This window comes from Pygoscelis adeliae, unplaced genomic scaffold, assembly GCF_000699105.1.
Source record: "Pygoscelis adeliae isolate BGI_AS28 unplaced genomic scaffold, ASM69910v1 Scaffold267, whole genome shotgun sequence".
NCBI classification, from domain to species: Eukaryota; Metazoa; Chordata; class Aves; order Sphenisciformes; family Spheniscidae; genus Pygoscelis; species Pygoscelis adeliae.
The window spans coordinates 2,836,471-2,853,737 of NW_008825150.1; the positions used below are offsets into that span (position 1 = coordinate 2,836,471).

The window sequence follows — 17,267 nt, forward strand, 5'->3', positions numbered from 1 at the left end:
AGTGGTTAAAGATTGGCACAGGCTGCCCAGGGGAGTGGTTGAGTCACCATCCCTGGAAGTATTTAAAAGATGTGTAGATGCAGCGCTTAGGGACATGGTTTAGTGGTCATGGTGGTGTTGGGTTGATGGTTGGACTTGATGATCTTAGAGGTCTTTTCCAACCTTAATGATTCTATGATTCTATGATTCTAAGTTGATGTAGTAAGTTTATGGTCCTTCTGAACATCTCAATGAAGACTGTTACAAAGAAAGCACTGAATATTTCAGCCTTTTCCACATTCTCAGCAAGCAATGGACCTCTTTTTTCCTGTTCTTCGTATTTCTTTTAATGTATTTATGTTACCTTTTCTTGTTACCTCTTATACTTTCTTTGCAGACTGCTTGGATATCATTCTGACACATTTAATCTGCCCTCTGCATCTAGCGGGACACGAACCACCTAACAAGTGTTGCAGCATCAAGCTTTGCGTGTCTAAATGTTTTATTGGGTATGACCCTATGGTATTAGTTCCTTTCACGGAAAGTGACACATTTGAATATCAGACCATTATTTTTAAGAGGCATTTCAGCAAGCTGCCTTCTGTGGACATGTAAAGCTTTTCAGATGAAACACCAGAATATTTTAAAAGATAAACTTCAATGTGGCAACATTATTATTTTGCATGGCATTTAGGTCCTCTGTCATTTTACACCTTATGGATTTCATTTTTGTCAAGAAATTAACAGGAAAAACAATTCCCCACATCTGGAGAGTTAGCCATCCCTAAAATAATACCTTCAGTTCCCATGCCATTCAGGTACAATTTTTGCCTGACAGCCTGAGAGGACGCATGCATCCTAATCACCAAGTTTTAAATCCACAAATTGGATCCACTTGGCAGTGCTAGGTTAACGGTTGGACTTGATCTTAAAGGTCTTTTCCAACCTAAATGATTCCATGATTCTAAATAGCAGGGAAAAGGTTTGAAAGCGCAGTCCTTGAAATCCAATATTTTAATCTCACAATGCCACAGACTGCCTTCGGCTCTTTGGAATAAACTTTAATTTGAAAGTGTCATTACACGGGATCCATGCGCGGAGCTGTAATGAATGCATCCCTTTGCAAGGCTGGCAGCTGTTTGGTGTCCAGTCATGCGAAACGAACCAATGGACCCCTTCCCACTCCCAACAGGCAGGCCCTGCATTGCAGGACACCCCCCGAACTGGCATCCGCTCTGATTTGTAACCTTTCTGGCAATCTTCAGCAAAGACTACAAAGCTGGAGCGATCGGCCTCTGCACCCTCCAGACGTTCCCACCAGCTTAAGGTTGAAGCGCATTGGCAAGCCAGTCTGGGAAGCTTGCACGGCTGCTGCCTGAGCTGTATTTATTCCGAAGAAACATGCTTTTTGCAGCTATGAATCTGGCAATTTTACACACATTGGTTTTGCATTTTGTTTCTTTCTTCCTACAGAACATGGCCCTGGCTGAATTTCCATGCTGTTTGGGATAAGTGCCTACCCAAACCCACTGGTTCTCCTGACCCGATGGCATTTGATAACGAGAATGTTCCTCTATTATATTCTTACAATGCGCAAGCACAAAGTAAACACTGAATGCTTCTCCCCTCCCTTAATGTTTTTAAAGTTGAATATTAATGATTTAAATGTAATTATGGAAGTAGTTTGTGTGTATGGGAAATGTCTCTCAAAAAAATCTGTTTCGGTTCAAGTTAATTCAGATGCTTTATCCATGTGTAAGAACAACTGAGGTATAAAATTGGGCAGCATGTTTTCTGGCAATAATGAGAAGATAATATTCCTAAGGATTGTTTAAGTGACATCACTATTGATAGGTTAATTAGAAAGAAAATTGTAAAGCTCCTCCAAATCATTAGAATAAAGTGCCTCTAGTACATGTGAGTTTAGTTGCGGAGTCTTTGTTCTAGCCATATTTTACAGTAATTATTACCTGTCTTGTTAAAAAAAGCCAACTGTACATATAAACAGAATTTCAGAAGCAGGCTAAATCGGAAGGAAATACATATAGCTTTAATGTAGTAAAGAGGTTTTTCCTTGCTCAAATGTACTTTTATACTACTGATGATGTATGTTTGCCTCTGTCAGTGCATAAGGAACTGGCTCTAAGCAGGTGTATAGTTCCTGGTTGCACGAAATGAAATTAATTGTGTATGCACATTTTCATTCTATGTTAAATGAGGAAATCTAATGATAAAAGCAGGCTCAAATGATTTGTGCAGAGGGCATTGCTATCTGTCATTTTATTAATGCATTTTATAATTAAACCTCAGGAAAGAGACTAATTACACTTAATTCCTTTTATATGGGCATTCTATTTTTATCACTGAAACATTTTTTGCATATTATTTGTTGCTGTTGTTATTGTTAATGAGTCCAAAAGGCTGAAAGATTGTCTGTACTTGGAGACCAAATAGCAACCCCAGAATATCTATTTTGGTGAATTTCCAAGTGCTGTCAAGCCCTAATATTGTTGCCTGGAGTTAGGCACAGGCTGGATATCTGCTGTGCAAATTTCCTCACTGCAGAGAATCTATACTGCCTGGAAATCCCAGGTGTAATGTGTGGCCTGAACAAAGCTATGAGATATTTCTAGTCTTGGACTCCTTCCAGTGCATTTTAGGTGTGTAGCTTGGGTGTCTCAGTAAGAGACATAGCATTTCTCTTTGGAGGAATTACACAAACGTAACCCACGCTACTTTTGAAGCAACCACCCATGAAGGTTTAGAGTGACAAACTCTTTTTTTCTGTGGCCAACCAGCTGTTTAAGCCACTGCGGCTTCTTATCCCTGGAAATGCCTGGCTCCTTGTTCCTGCAGAAAGCTGCTCTTGCCTCCTGCACAAAAGGGGAGGGCACGCTGCGGGGAGGAGAGGGGGCATAGGACATGGACTGAGCTGGTGCAGAACATTAGAAGTGCTATTACAGAAAGAGCTTAGAAACTGGAAAATGTGCATGACCAAGTGTCTGCGGAGAATGGGGAGTGCAGGAGAGAGAAATGGAGATTGCAGTGGTGGGTGGCTAACAAGACAGCAAAGTAGACTTCTGGTACTAGAGTAGACTTGATGTCTTCTGCAGCATTGCTGCAAAAAAAATCCATGTATATGTGAATTAAAAGTGTCAAAGATAAAAGGAAAATTCATTATGCTACTGGAGTTAATTGATATACCATTACTTTTTTAAAATAGAGCTAGGATGACTCAGTGTAGCATAATGTAATATTAATACCATGTACTTCACCACTACAATCATGGATGGGAACCAGTAGAGACTGTTAAAAAGGAAGAAGAAAATTTTCTGGTATCTTCTTGATGGTCTCAGGCAGTTCCCATTAGGCAAAAGCAAAGCAAATTCAAGACCTGACAAGCCAATTTTATAGATCCTACCTAGAAGCCTGAGCATAAATGTTCACAGAGACTGCTTCATCCAAAGTTGCATCCAAACAGCAAAACAGAAAAGAACATAAACTCTGACAAGTTAAACATAAAACCACAAAAAGATTTTGAGGAGGAAAAATGCTAAAATGAGAGAGCTAAGAATATGCTTTCAAACATACCAGAGGTGTGGAGCCTGCTGGAGAATCAACATCTCAAAAGATAGTTTGGATGCAAGGTAGAAAAGACTGCAGAAAAATGTTAGATGAAGTCTTTGTGTCAATGTTTGCTAATGAGGATGGCAGCAAAACTCCTGCAGAGGGTCTGCTCGCCACAGGGGTGAGTCTGAGGAACTGACTCCAACAGTAGGGTCAGTGGCAAAGATTTTAGAACAAACAGATGAAATGGATAGTAAGAAACCACTAGAAGTAGATGGCATTCATTCTTGACTCTAAAGGAATTTGGATATGAAACTGCTGAACTAGTAACTACAGGATGTAATCTACTGCCTAGATCAGTAAATTGCTGAGTAGCAGAGGAATGGGAAGTGGAAAGTAACCAAGCGAGTCTCATGTTTGATTGAGCAGATGGAAGGAAGCAATAAGGATGGTGAGGGTTGGTTGGCACATGGATAATGATGATATAGTGGGGAAGGGTCAGTGTGGCTATTGTAGAGGGAAGCCATTCCTCACAGATCTACTGCAGGTCACTGGAGCTGTCAATTACTATATAGATAAATGTGATCTGGTTAGTATACTGGCATTTTCAGAAAGCTTTTAATAGTAAAGCCTTCAGTAAAGGCTCTGCTGTGGGATGAGAAAGAGTAGGGTCTTCTAGGTAAGAGATTAAATTCTCAGAAAAAAATGCTTTAAATAAGTGGTCAATTTTCACAATCAAAAGGCCTTACCATAGTGATTATTCTGTTCTGCATATTTGTAAATGGCATAGTGAAGAGGTTGAAGATTGGGGTGGTAAGATTTGCAGGAAACACAATACCATGCAGGATTGTCAAACCTAAATTTAAAGTTAAAAGCTGTAAAAAGGTTGCGCAATACTGTGTGTTAAAGCAGAAGGTGAAATTCAGTGGTGCTAAGTGCTAAGTACAGTACATGTGGAAAAGGGCATACACAATCACTCTAAATTAACCATTACCCCTGAAAAGGCAGATCTCATAGTCCTTGTGGTTAGCTCGCTGAAAATGTCAGCCCAGTCAAAAAAGCAAACAGAATATTAACTCTTAGGGAAAGAACAGAGAATAACGGAGAAACCATAATTATGTCATTTAGGAGCACCAATACCTTGAAAATGACAGATTGTTCTGGTGCTTCCACCTCCAAATGAATGTGATAGACTGAGAAATGGTTTGGAGGAGGCCAATGAGGTTGGTCAAGGGTAAAGAACAGCTCCCTTATGAGGCAAGGTGGAATTGACTGGTAAGCTTCAGTGGGAAAAAGGTGGATATGATGTAGGTCAATAGAATAAGGAATGATATGGAGGATGAGGAAGAAATCATAAGATTCTTATGTTGTAGCTACAAACAAAATAAGGATTTTTTTCAAACAATGCAATCATTTAGCTTTGGAATCCATTGATATAGTAGATCAGGAATGTCAAAAGCAGAGCGAATTCAAATAAATGGTTAAAAAATAGTCCTAGACACTAAATATGAAAATTTCAGCATAAAAAAATCTGAAAACTGCTGATTGCCAGGGGCTTGGATGTTGCTATACCTAGTGAAGAATCATTTCATACTTGTCCTATATTCCTTTCCTAGGCATCCTCTACTTGTCCTTCTTGGAGTGAGGATACTGGGCTGGGTGGGCCATAGGAATGGGTCTAATACCTGTATCCTTTTACCTTCATAGGTGATCTATCCCAATTTCTACTTGCTGCGGTTTGGGAAAACACAGAAGAGAGGCTGCCTCTGTCATTCCTTTTGCTGGACAAAATGTTTCAGTTATCGCAGCTCCATCATTTGGTGTGTTAATTTTTTTCTTACATTCTCGATTCTTAATTTTTTAAGAGCTAATTAATTTTTTGGACTTGAAAACCTTTATAAATCTTCCATGAAACACAGATTTAAATATAGTGCCTGCCTGCCAACTAAGTATTTTATTCTTAAAATTTCATACTAAAGAATTTTTAGCAAGATTATTAACTTGTTCTTTTTCATAGCTGGCTTAAAGTATTTTGCTATTAGGCATAGAGTTACAAGGACACTTTGAATGTGTCAAACTGAGTACATGTTTACAAGAATGATGTTAATTACACGTGAGATGAATATTCTTTCACCTTACCTTTCTGCAAACAAATTCTAAAAAACATGCAGAGCTTTTTGGAGAAATGCTGAATAATAGTTCACCTACAGTTAATTCACTCTAGATTTATTAAGCTTTTACACTGTCAAAATATATTCAGGATCCCTGAGGACCTCAGTTTGCATTTCTTTCTTGTGCAGACACAAGAATATTGATCAGCTCTATCTCCGCATGTCAATATATTCTTCCTTGAGTTCTGCCAATTACACTAACCTGGCATTGAGCTCCTCTTGCCACAGGCTGGCATACAGCTTACATGCTCGAGTATCCCAGCTGAATTCCCAGAGTTCGGATCAATCACACCCAGTCTCACTACAAGTGAGATTGGACAGTGATGTATGTAGTTGGGAATTGGCGTGTGAATGAGATTACCCCAAAGGGACATGCAATTCAGTGGTAAAGCATAGCTAACATCTTCCTGTATTGTTCAGATGGATCACAAATCACAGAATAAATGGATGGGACTAAGAATATCTTTGTCTTTGGGCTCCATTGTAATGACAGTGTTGACATTCACTGAACACTTACTATGAAGGTAAGATTTATATTACAGAATAAAGTAAGCCAGGTATGCCGGGGGTTTTAAGAGTAAGTGCTACTTACGTAGAAAAGATTGGCTACTCAACTGACATGAATCACCCTGTAGGCATTTGTCTTTCAGATGTGTGCACAAGACCTTAGTCAAACAGAGGCTGGTGGAGCATTGTATGCTTCTGGAACGTCCTTCTGTCCCTTATGTGTGGGTATGACATCAATATTTTATATCTAAATATTAGTAAATTTTCAGTGGGGTTTCTGACGGCCTTCTCAAACCCTCACTCATGTCAAGCACTCAGCAGCTGACTCCCTGCTGTTCCCAGCACACTACCTGGGGAAGACTTTTTTGGCTTTTAGGACCTACCACTGCTCCTTCCACTTATATGCTTGCTATGACTAGACTAAACTTGCAAGAGGCTTTCCAACAGCAATATCTACTTTTCTCCAATATTCTGAACATAGGACTTCACTGCCATTTAAGACCTGGAGATTCGCACGAGTCACTCAGCAGTATATCTCAAAGTCTTCAGTTTTCTTTCTGATCCGAAATAGGAGTCCAAAGTATGCTATGGCAAAAATTAAGGACTACACTATCCAATCCTTGGTTTATTTTTGGATACAGTGATTGCCCTAAACGTTTGTAAGAAGGTCATGGCAGATCAAGCCATTCTTGCCTTCTTCCCATTTTCTTGCTGCAGCTTTCTTGATTGCATAAAAAAAGTCTGTATCTGTCATCTACTATCTCTACTGTGTGACAAGTGCTTGCCTCCTATTTTTAATACTTTTTGCTCTAATCACCATCAAGCTGAGCTGAGCTACTTCTTGCTTACTGTACTTACTGACTGCAGCCTCAAGTGTATTCCACTGCAGACTGTAAGAAGTGGGGTTAATCAATGATGGAGCATTCCAAACAGATGCTCTATTCTTCATTAACAAGAAATCTAGGAGAGACTCTATACCAGTGAGGAGCCAGTGCAAATCGTGGGGTCTGCATGGCAACATGCTCTTAGAGATTTCCATTTACTGTAGAGTAAGAAATTGTTCATTCTTCCTTTTGAGCTTTTATTGAATAGTCTCTGACAGGAAACAATTAGTCCTGTTGACAATCAAGGCTTTTTCGTATTTACCCCTTTCCTTTGGCAATAGGACTACAAAAAGCTGAGATAACCTTGCAGAGACTCTGTTCTGGAGGGATTGAAGAAATATAGCATGGAGAGCAGAATCACAAAGATTAGGGGAAGGTCCCTGTGTGTGAAGCTATAGCAGCTGTATGTGATTTTTGGTACAAAATTTGGTCGTGGAATGGGAATCGCACAAAACAGTATACATGGCAGCCCAGCCATTTCCGCTTGGATTTTGCCTTCTTTGAGATGCAAGAAAACAGCTACTAAAAATACATTTTAAAAACAATGATGATACTTTACACATGATCATATGGGCTTAAAAGAAGCACCTATGGAAGCTGTATTATGTTCAAGCCTCAGACAGGGAATGATTCCTTAATTGGTGGAAATGGATGACTTTGATCTTTTAAAAACTTAGAAATCAAGGTCTGCTAAAAACAGATACAGTGATAAAGTGACTAGATGAACACCAAGCTAAATGTGTGTATCAACAAGCAATCAAGAAAACTGAAACGGAAAAATCCATGATGAACACAGAAGAAAAAGACTTCTGCTTTGCGTGATAGAAAAGCCTTTCCAGACACTGTAGGGACGTAATTAACTAAAGCTGCTCTAAACTTTGCCTGCTTTTCAGCTCTGCCTGTCTATCTACTGAACCCAGAATAGCTTGAGTGATTTCTGTGTGCCTGACTTGAGACGTTCAGGAGTGTCCTGCTCCAGGGAGATAGGTTTATATTCCTGTGTTAAACTCCACTGTTCCACAGTTTACAGAGCCCAGATAGATAGCTGCCTACATACTGCCTATTGCTTTGAGAAGCCTGAAGAGTTAGTCTTGATCCTAATTAATTTCTTCTGGGAGACATAGTAATAGCCAATGATTACATGACAGCCTACTGTTTAGAAACCTGGCCTCTAGGCTTTTCAAAGGGGACTTAAAATTATGTCTCCTATGGCTCAAGAGAGGTCTTTAATATCAGCTTATGAGTTTCATAGACACTCTGTCCCTCTTAATGCAAACACGAATGCACAAGTCGTTGTCAGAAGGAAAAAAACAGAAGTTGCCTGACCTTGTATTACAAAGAGGGAAATGTCAGTTTTGAATGCTGTCGAATGCTCATACATGGGTTTTGACAGCAGTTTGAAATGTAATGCTTATGCCTTCCATGATTTGAAACTTTAGTTCTGTTTCCTTCCAAATAAGAGACAGGCTCCTGCTTGTCTGCCTGCCTTTTTTGAACCTTGGCTCTTGAATACTGAATTCTCTTTTTTTGCTAGGAATTATTCTTGGTGTAGGTGGATGAAGTTTCCTGAATAACCACAAAGTTGGTGTGAACTCTTATCATGGGAAAGCACGAAATACACAAATTGTGCTAGTTTGCAGAATACTGTGAACCTGTCAACAGCATAGGTTGGTTACTGTGGTGAGTCTCACTGTGCTGCTCACTTGGCAAGCTAGAACAGACCAAGCAAGGCCACACAGATTCCTATGCAACAACACAGAATCTCATAACTGACACTGTAGGAGCTTTCTGTCCCTCATGCCTATTTTTATCTCCAACTGTGTACAAATGAAACAAAGAGAGGGGCACAGACCGCAGGAAAAGAAACAAACAGGAAAAAGGATTGAAGAGTCAAAGGAGGACTGCAAAGCATGAAAGATGTAAAATTCTGCAGTGCCTGTATTTCATATGTCTGTTCTGCAAATATATAAGAAAAATCTACAAAAGAATGAGAAAAATAATGTAGTATTAGGAGATATGAGGAAGCTAGAGATAGGGCTAACTGGTGTACGTGGACTGAGAAAAATGAGTTGACAAGACAATGAAACTAGAAATGTCAGAGATGAGAAGTATGACTTTCGTGGAAGATGTGAAAAAAAAGATGTAACTCACAAAGTGACAAAATGACACAGATGCACATTGTGTATAAAAAAGCACATTTTGCCCTCATTCTTCATGAATTTCACATTCACTAAACCCATTTGTGAAAGATACTCTGTATCTTTGCAGCCCTCAGCCACAGGCTCTTTGTTTGATGCTGGTTTCAATAAACATGCTGGCTGCAGGAGATATCATTCAAGGCAGTAAGAGATCTGTTGATCATATCTCACACATCTAGCAAACACCACGGCCATCCTTAACAATTCTCCTGAGAGCAGTCAGTAGTTCCCTATCTCTAAGGCAGGAAGGGATAGAGATCTGCAGGCAGAGCTCTGCTGATCATTGACCTCAACGTGAGACAAGAATAAAATATGAGTTATCATGAGCCTTATCTAAATAGACCTGTAAAATTGCCACCAGTAGTGTTTGAATCCTCAAAGGCTGTGGGGACTGTGCTTCACATTGGCTGTGTTAAGTCCCTCATCTCTGGTGACTGATTCAACTCAATATTACTATCACTGATAGCGTGTGTGCCATATTCTTGCCTTACTCTGAGACTAAGCCTTGCAGCTTTATTTTCTAATATTGCCATCACCAACTAGTTTCAGTTTTTTTTCCTGATGTTAGGGTTACTTGAGAAATGGAGTCCTGATGTACTCAGACCTCTGCCAGTTCGGGATAAGATATCAAAGGCACTAATAATTCTCCAAACGTTTCTCATGCTTCTTTTAATACATCCCTGTCTTCCAGAGCACAGACATGGTCCTATTCAGTCTTTTTTTGCCATTGTGTGGACAGAGTCTTATATTTCTGGTACTCCCTCATCCTGAAGAAGAAAGGAGGGTGGAGATAAATTTTTAGAACTCCGAGCTCTCAGCGAGTCTATCTGCCATTTAAAGTTTTGGATAGTCTTTTTTTTTTTTTTTTTTATAGTGTCTTCCTTAGATCTAATGAAACTTTTCTTTGTTAGTCCTAATTTGTAAGATATCTTGGTCTTTGTGAAAATTCACTTGTTTTACTGGAAGTATTTTGAGTCACATGTTTCAAGTTCTGAAAACATGTGACTACTCAAGTAGGCTTTTCAGAATTAGTCATTGTACCTTGCTCTCTGCTCAGCTATCAGAATTAAGAGGGATCTGTATTTATTTCCAGTGTAGTCATGAGGTCCCCCCCTACAGAGGTCTTCTGTGATGAATCTCCATATGTCTTATCCATGAATTGCAGTAAAATCCCGCCGAAGTTAATTGTGGTATATGACCTGACATATGTTTTTATATGAAGTTACACAATTATGGCAGTGGCTCTCCAACACTGGTTGAGAACAGTTTACCAACCATGCAGGCAGAGGATGCATGTGAAGAAACACCTTTTTCTGTAGACTTCTGGGTCCTTTGATGGACATTTCCTTCCCATGTCTAATGACAGATGAATCCAAGTCAAACTAGGATGTATGCCTCAGCTTTCTGCAGAAGCAGAGTCTAGGAGCCCAAATAAAAGTCTCAGTGCATGTAAAAGTGCCATGACTAAGAACAGTGTAATAAGCCTGTGAACATTTTAAAAGTGTTTTTAAGGGAATAATTTGTTGAACCTTAAGACATAATGCAGTGTCTATGTAGGCTGGCAGAAAGGGATCCTTGAGTAGAAAAGCAATATGCTGGCGAGACTGATGAACCCTGTATGATATCAAATCACTAGTCTTCCACCTTTCTGGTTCCCAGAGCAATTCCACAGAAAATCAAAGTAGAAAGCTCCATCAGTCATGAAGGGCAATTAAAGACTATTTCAGATCTCGTAATCCTAAAATGGGGTGTTCCTCAGTGGATTTGTTTCCAATAAAAACACAAAGTGCCTAGCATGCCATTCCCAGTGGGAAGGAAGACCAGGACTTCTGTTTGGAAATGGTGATGTAATAACAAACTTCATCAAACCTTTTTCTCCCTTCCATCAATCTTTTCAAATCCAGACAGTTCTGGCAGGGACAGTGGAAGACCGTCACTTCCAGTGCTTGCTCTATGAGTCTGTTCTCTCATCTGCTCCCAAGCTTCACTGGAGTTGATAAGAGCCCGAAGATCAAACTGGAAGTGTCATAAAGATGCCCCAATTTTTGTGTCACTTTCTTCACGTTGTTTCATTGTTGCCTTTTTGTTCAATTTCTCATTGCTCCTATTATTAGTATATTGTATTCCTTTCATACTTACCTTCATCAGTAATGGATCTGCTCTATTTTCTTTTACAAGAGGGAGTTCCATACTAGTTCTTTATTTACATCTGATTTCCTATAATCTTAGCTTTTACTTCTTTAAATTTATACTCTGCATCTGTAATGCATAACACTTTTACATGTATTTAGGCCTCAGAATCTTTTGAATGTGTGCTGATAGACTTTCACATTTTTTAGCACCTGTCCAAGTGGAATATAGCTGTTGGGCTCATCCCATCGCTACGGTTTTGCAGTGCCCACTAACAGAGTACAACATGCAGACTTTGACTTGCCTACCTGGAGCTGTCTTCAGTTAGAGATTGCATTGCTTCAATTATACAAATTTATAAACCCACTAGTATAGATGTAGCTCTATTACTTTAAAGTACTTTATATTCTTTTATTTTTTCTGTAAAGTAGGGAGATTTATATCAGTATGAATGTGCCTTTATCAGGGCTTTTGCTGGCTATAATTAGACTGACAACAAAAAGTTATTTGTGGAATACGTTTACTTATTACATCTAAATGCTTTACAGGTAACATGTTGCATTATATGATCTATTGTTTTCAACAGCTTATCTGGTTTAATTTTTCTCTTCTTGGCTCGGTGAGTGGGAATAATCATGGAGTTATGTGCATTATTTCTTTCTATAAAAATGACCTGCACCTTTTGTTATCTGCTTCATGTTTTTCCGTAAGGCTTGAGTTAAATCAAAGAAGGCTGTTCAAGGAGGAGGAAAGAGGAAGCAAAACAATAACAAAGATAAGTAGATCACAAGAAGAACTATTAACTGGAAAATGCTCCTTATAAGATTCTACCACATAAGCATGGTTTACTATCCCCAGTGCTGAAAGCCTAGGATCGCAGAATCTGACCTTTAAACATGACGGCATGTGAAGCGAGAAGCACTGAACATATTTTTGCATATGTTGCTATAGAGATGCATCTGTGAAATAGAGGGATACAGAACTGCAGCAAGCAGGCTGGTGGTCCCAGCAGAGAAATGGGAATGAACCTGCATTATTGACAGCAGATGTAAAGTCAGTAAAGGAGATATGGGTACAGAACTCTGCTTCCTTTGCTTATCTTCCTATATTCTCTATTCCTTTCAGCAATTATTATTTTTTTGTTTGTTCTTCTATTTTTGTCTTGAAGAAGCTGTTTCTTGAGCTTCTGTTTTTCATCAGTTACAGGTCACTGGAGATAAAAGTCTTGAAAGTTCCAAACCCACTTGTGACTGTCAGGTTAAAATGGCTGTTAAACAGGAGAATACAACACAAGACTCAGTGACAAGGCTGGAGGGTAAAACTGAGTCCGAAGAATGACACTTTTAAAGGGGAGAAAAAACCCAGTTACAACTATCTGGCCAGAATAACCGTTGGCTGTGTGTTGTGGCCACATCAACAAAAAAGCTTTAAAATAAGTTATTTTAGAAAATATATTAACATTTTTCATTATAAAATACCAGACTTTTCCTAACGAAATTGAAAAAAGCTGTGTATTTGTGTTACACACTTTGTATATTTAGGCTATCACAGAGTGGATAGTCTAAATTTATTCTGTGGTACTAGTTTATTCAAATGATGCACACATTTTAATAGGTTAGTTTTTTGCCTAATAGAGGTTATTATTTGAAATGAACCTTCTCTAAAGATGTTGTTCTTCTGTTGTTGTGTAATCTTAGTCATATGTTTCCAAATATATGATTCCAGAGCTTAACAAAAGCACAACATTTTCCTCATCTTTAATCACATTATGGCTGACAATGTACATCTCTCTTACAGCTTTTCATTAAGAACAACTGACTGTGATAGTGCTACAGTGAAAGAAAGAATGAAAACACTCACCAGAGAAGATATTCTTGAGTTAAAGTTCTAGCTGCTGCATTAATTCACCTATATTTCATACAGCAAATATTGTGGGAGTATTTCTCAGTTACCAGTTGCCTGCCTACTTGCCTGCCTGGCTTCCTTGTCACAGGGACTTCTTATGCCATTGCTCCCTTACGCAAGCTCCCAGTGCCAAGGGTTTGCACTCCACGGTATGAGTGAGGACTACCTGACTTCTAAAATTCTACAAAGTGGGCAAATTAAGAGTGATTCGAAGCATACTAAAACTCCCAAGTTATATACAGAAAGTCTCTGATTGTTTATTTAGACTGATGACAATGCTCTTTCAGTATGAAGTCAAATGATGAGATTGTTAGGGTCGTGAAACAGGATCTGTGTAACAACCATGACATTTGCAAAATCTGCTATTAGTACTGTACAGAACACAATTTCCATTGACCACCTTTATAATTAAATATTGGGTAAACAAGGCTGCACTAATTAGATACATAAACACATTTTTTATGGCAGTCTCACCAATGTTTTCTCCTTCTCCTTTTTGTGTACTCACTATTCTGCAAGGTATCAGCAACTCTTGATGAGTTGATGCCTCTTTAGCACAACTGGACAGATTAAAACCATCTATTTTTATTAGGCTATTTTTCCTACATAGAACATGTAATGTTTTTATCATGGAATTTCTGAAGTTAATGCATTTAGATTCAGTATTTGGATGTGGTGTTATTATAATTTCTACCAAAACAGGACTCAAATGCACTAAGATCTATTCATACAAATAGTGAAAACTGATCTTTGCAAACAAGATTGAATAATATCAATAAAAAAACTTAGCAAACACTATGAATACAACTTGATTAAATCAGTAAAATAGCACAGACCAGGTCTTATGTTTCATAGCTATCACTTTGCTTTTGTGATTAGAGAGATAACTGTAAATTATGCTGGTATTATTATCAAAGAAATAACAAACTCTTCATCAGAGATTTTTAAGTTGCTTAGACATGAGTGAAAGAATAAGGAGAAAAATATATAACACAGTAAAGGCTACTATCAACAAGAAGTAATACATTTATTCTGCAAAGAAACTACACAGACCTACTATATGTTTCAAGTAATTTCTTCAGCTCTTCAGGACAAGTTTATATTATTAGAGGTGTTTGGCATTGGTTCTTTAAAACATGATCAGAGATGAAACAAACCTGCTTTCTCTTTGACCCCATCAGCAAACATATCTGTAAAGGCTGAAAAAAATTGTTACAATACATTTTACTTACCCTCATCCTTCCATTTCTTATTGCTGGTCCGTCTTCTGCTAACCTCAACACATACAAATCCATTTTGTACTCTCTTCCTCCTCGAATGCTAAACCCAAACCCTTTGGCTCCTTTCTCCAAATCAACGGTGAAATAATCAAAGTCCTGTATAGACAAATACAAAATGGAAGACAATTAACCGTATGAATGTCATGGTACACATTCAAGAAAACTTTAAAATATATCTCTTCAAAAGTGTGTCTATCCAATTGATATAAGCAAAAGCACCTTCAAAGTATACTTCTGCACTGACAGACTTTGGCCATTTCTGAAAAGAGACTTCAGCAAAATGTAAATGCCTAAGTCTAAACTACCCTGAAAGGGCATGATCCAGCAGTTGTCTGGTACCAAAAGCTCTCTAGATGGTTTCCATATTCACCCTCAATGCTTTCATGGTACCTGAGTATAAGTATTTATGCAAGAAGTGCTGATTTGGCAAGTGAGGTAGCAGGCAGCTCCTGTATAAGCATCATCACAACTAAAAATTAGTGGGAGAGACACCTCCTAAATTCCCAGCAGAACTTAACATGATCAGCAGGCTGGATTGCATGGAGTCACAAAGTACAGCAACTCTCATCACTTTGGTTAAAACATGTGCCTTGAGGAGGAGGTGGGAAGTAGGAGATTTGAGCTTCACCCTTTCTGTGTCCTGCAGAGACTGAGATTGATCTTTCCAGTTTTTTCTTGGTGGACCCTAACTACCAGCCCCGTAGAGGGGTCTGGGTGGGAACTTGCTCTGTTGCTTCTGATCCATTGGCATCGAGGATCGCAAGAGCCATGGGAGCAGGAGGAAAATGAGAGCAAGTTTGGGTTGTGCAGACCAGTGGTTAGAGAATTAAACTGGAGATAGCGAGAAACAGGCAGTCTAAGCATTCCTCTAGATGCTAAGAAGCATCTTATAGGGTATGTGCATGGGGATAGGGATTTGCTATTTAGACACTGAAATGCATAAAATTTTCAGAGGGTTCTCTGGATCCCATTTAAGAATTTGGATATTTTCATTGATATGGTTTATGTGTCTGACTTTGAAAATATGGACATAGAAACCATCTATATATGGTTCCAGCATATAGTGTCCAGAAGTTTACATTCTCTTATTTAATATTTTCCTGACCTCTCTTTGTTTCTGGCTTTATGTAAGGAGAAAGAAAGATGTTTTTCAAAGTCTGAACTTTGGGCTAAATCCTCAAACCTTCACAGCTGTCAGTAAATATTTGTCACCAGCAGAGTCTTGTCTAAGGTAATATAACTCTTCATCTAAGGTTTATTTCTTTGAATTTGTAAGATCATGCCTGATGTCAAATAAACAAGTTGCACAAGCTAGTTTCTCCTCATCCAGACTATTACCAACAGAAATGTAATTTTCTTAGTCAGGATTCACATTCATTTATTTATTTATTCAGATCAGATAAAATCTTCATTTTCAACAATACTGTAGAAACGCAGTCTGACCTAAGTACGTCCACTGTTTGATAACTGTATTATGTTCCTAGGAATAAAAAAAATTCCTCTGCTGATGCAAAGGCAGCTTATTTTAGAACTTTTATTTTAACTCTCCAGTACTTAAAAATAGCATTTATTTAACATTACAGTCACACAACTATAAATGTAGTGTTATTTGACAGATTGCATAGTTCTTCATTAATATTAATGGTTTTGAGGTAATTCCCTCTACAGAGAAATAGTAACTCAGAGTTAAACCAATAAAGGTGCCTTTTTCTTCTATAATGTCATCTTTTTTACCAATATACATGATCTCTCCTTACAGACCCAATGCTTTCTGCTTAGGAGTGCTGTACGTATTTCAGTTTGTACCTGGGGCTGCCTGTACTCTGACAGAGGGTACTGCCTGGTGTCAGGTGAATGCTGCCTGTAATCTATCAAGGGGGGTTGCCTGTAGTCGAGAGGTGGTGGCTGCTGGTAATCCATCACCGGAGGATGCCTGTAGTCCAGCGGAGGCTGTCGGTAGTCCGTTGAGGACTGCCTGTAGTCTGTAAATGGAGGTTGCCGGATATCAGGTTTCACGTCCTGTCTGGCTTTTACTTCTGACCTGTAACTGAGAAAGACAAAATTACTTAGTTTCAGAAAGTGGCAAAATGTTAAGAATATGCATTACATGCAATATTGAAGAGTGAAAGCAAACTGCCTGAGTGCAAAATTGCATAAAACAAATTTTCACAGAGAAGCAAAACATTCAGGAGCAAATAGTCGAGGCATCCAAAAACAGTGAGCACTTTTGAAACATGGACATAAGCAATTTTCCCTCAGGTCATACTGTGCAATTTTCTAGCTCGTATCAGTGAGATCAGGATTAGGCTTAAAGGTTCAGGAACAGGGAAAGCATCTTGATTCCCACTTATCTTGCCTACTTGGAAGATGAAACTGCATCTGAAAAGACCCACAAAACTCACTACAAACTAATGCACTGAGTTTATAAAGTGCTTTTTTCCAGAATTAAGATATCTATAGAGTAAATGAAACATCAGTGCAGACATTTATAGCCCCTCTGTTTCATTGACATAAACTATTATTATTGTGAGCTTCTTTGTACTAGCTGTTATCTTTTTAATGAAAGGTATTGTTCAATATCTTTATCAATGATGTGGATGAGGGGATTGAGTGCACCCTCAGTAAGTTTGCAGACGACACCAAGTT

At 38.6% G+C, this 17,267-nt stretch overlaps 1 protein-coding gene across 1 annotated transcript in view; it reads right to left on the bottom strand.

The window, feature by feature from the left end:
* The window catches only part of MAGI2 (membrane associated guanylate kinase, WW and PDZ domain containing 2), a 527,738-nt gene that overhangs the window by 28,350 nt on the left and 482,121 nt on the right, over nucleotides 1-17,267 (bottom strand). The window contains 2 exon segments of the mRNA XM_009328383.1: nucleotides 14,574-14,717; nucleotides 16,428-16,668. Coding sequence (XP_009326658.1) covers nucleotides 14,574-14,717; nucleotides 16,428-16,668 — 385 coding nt within the window.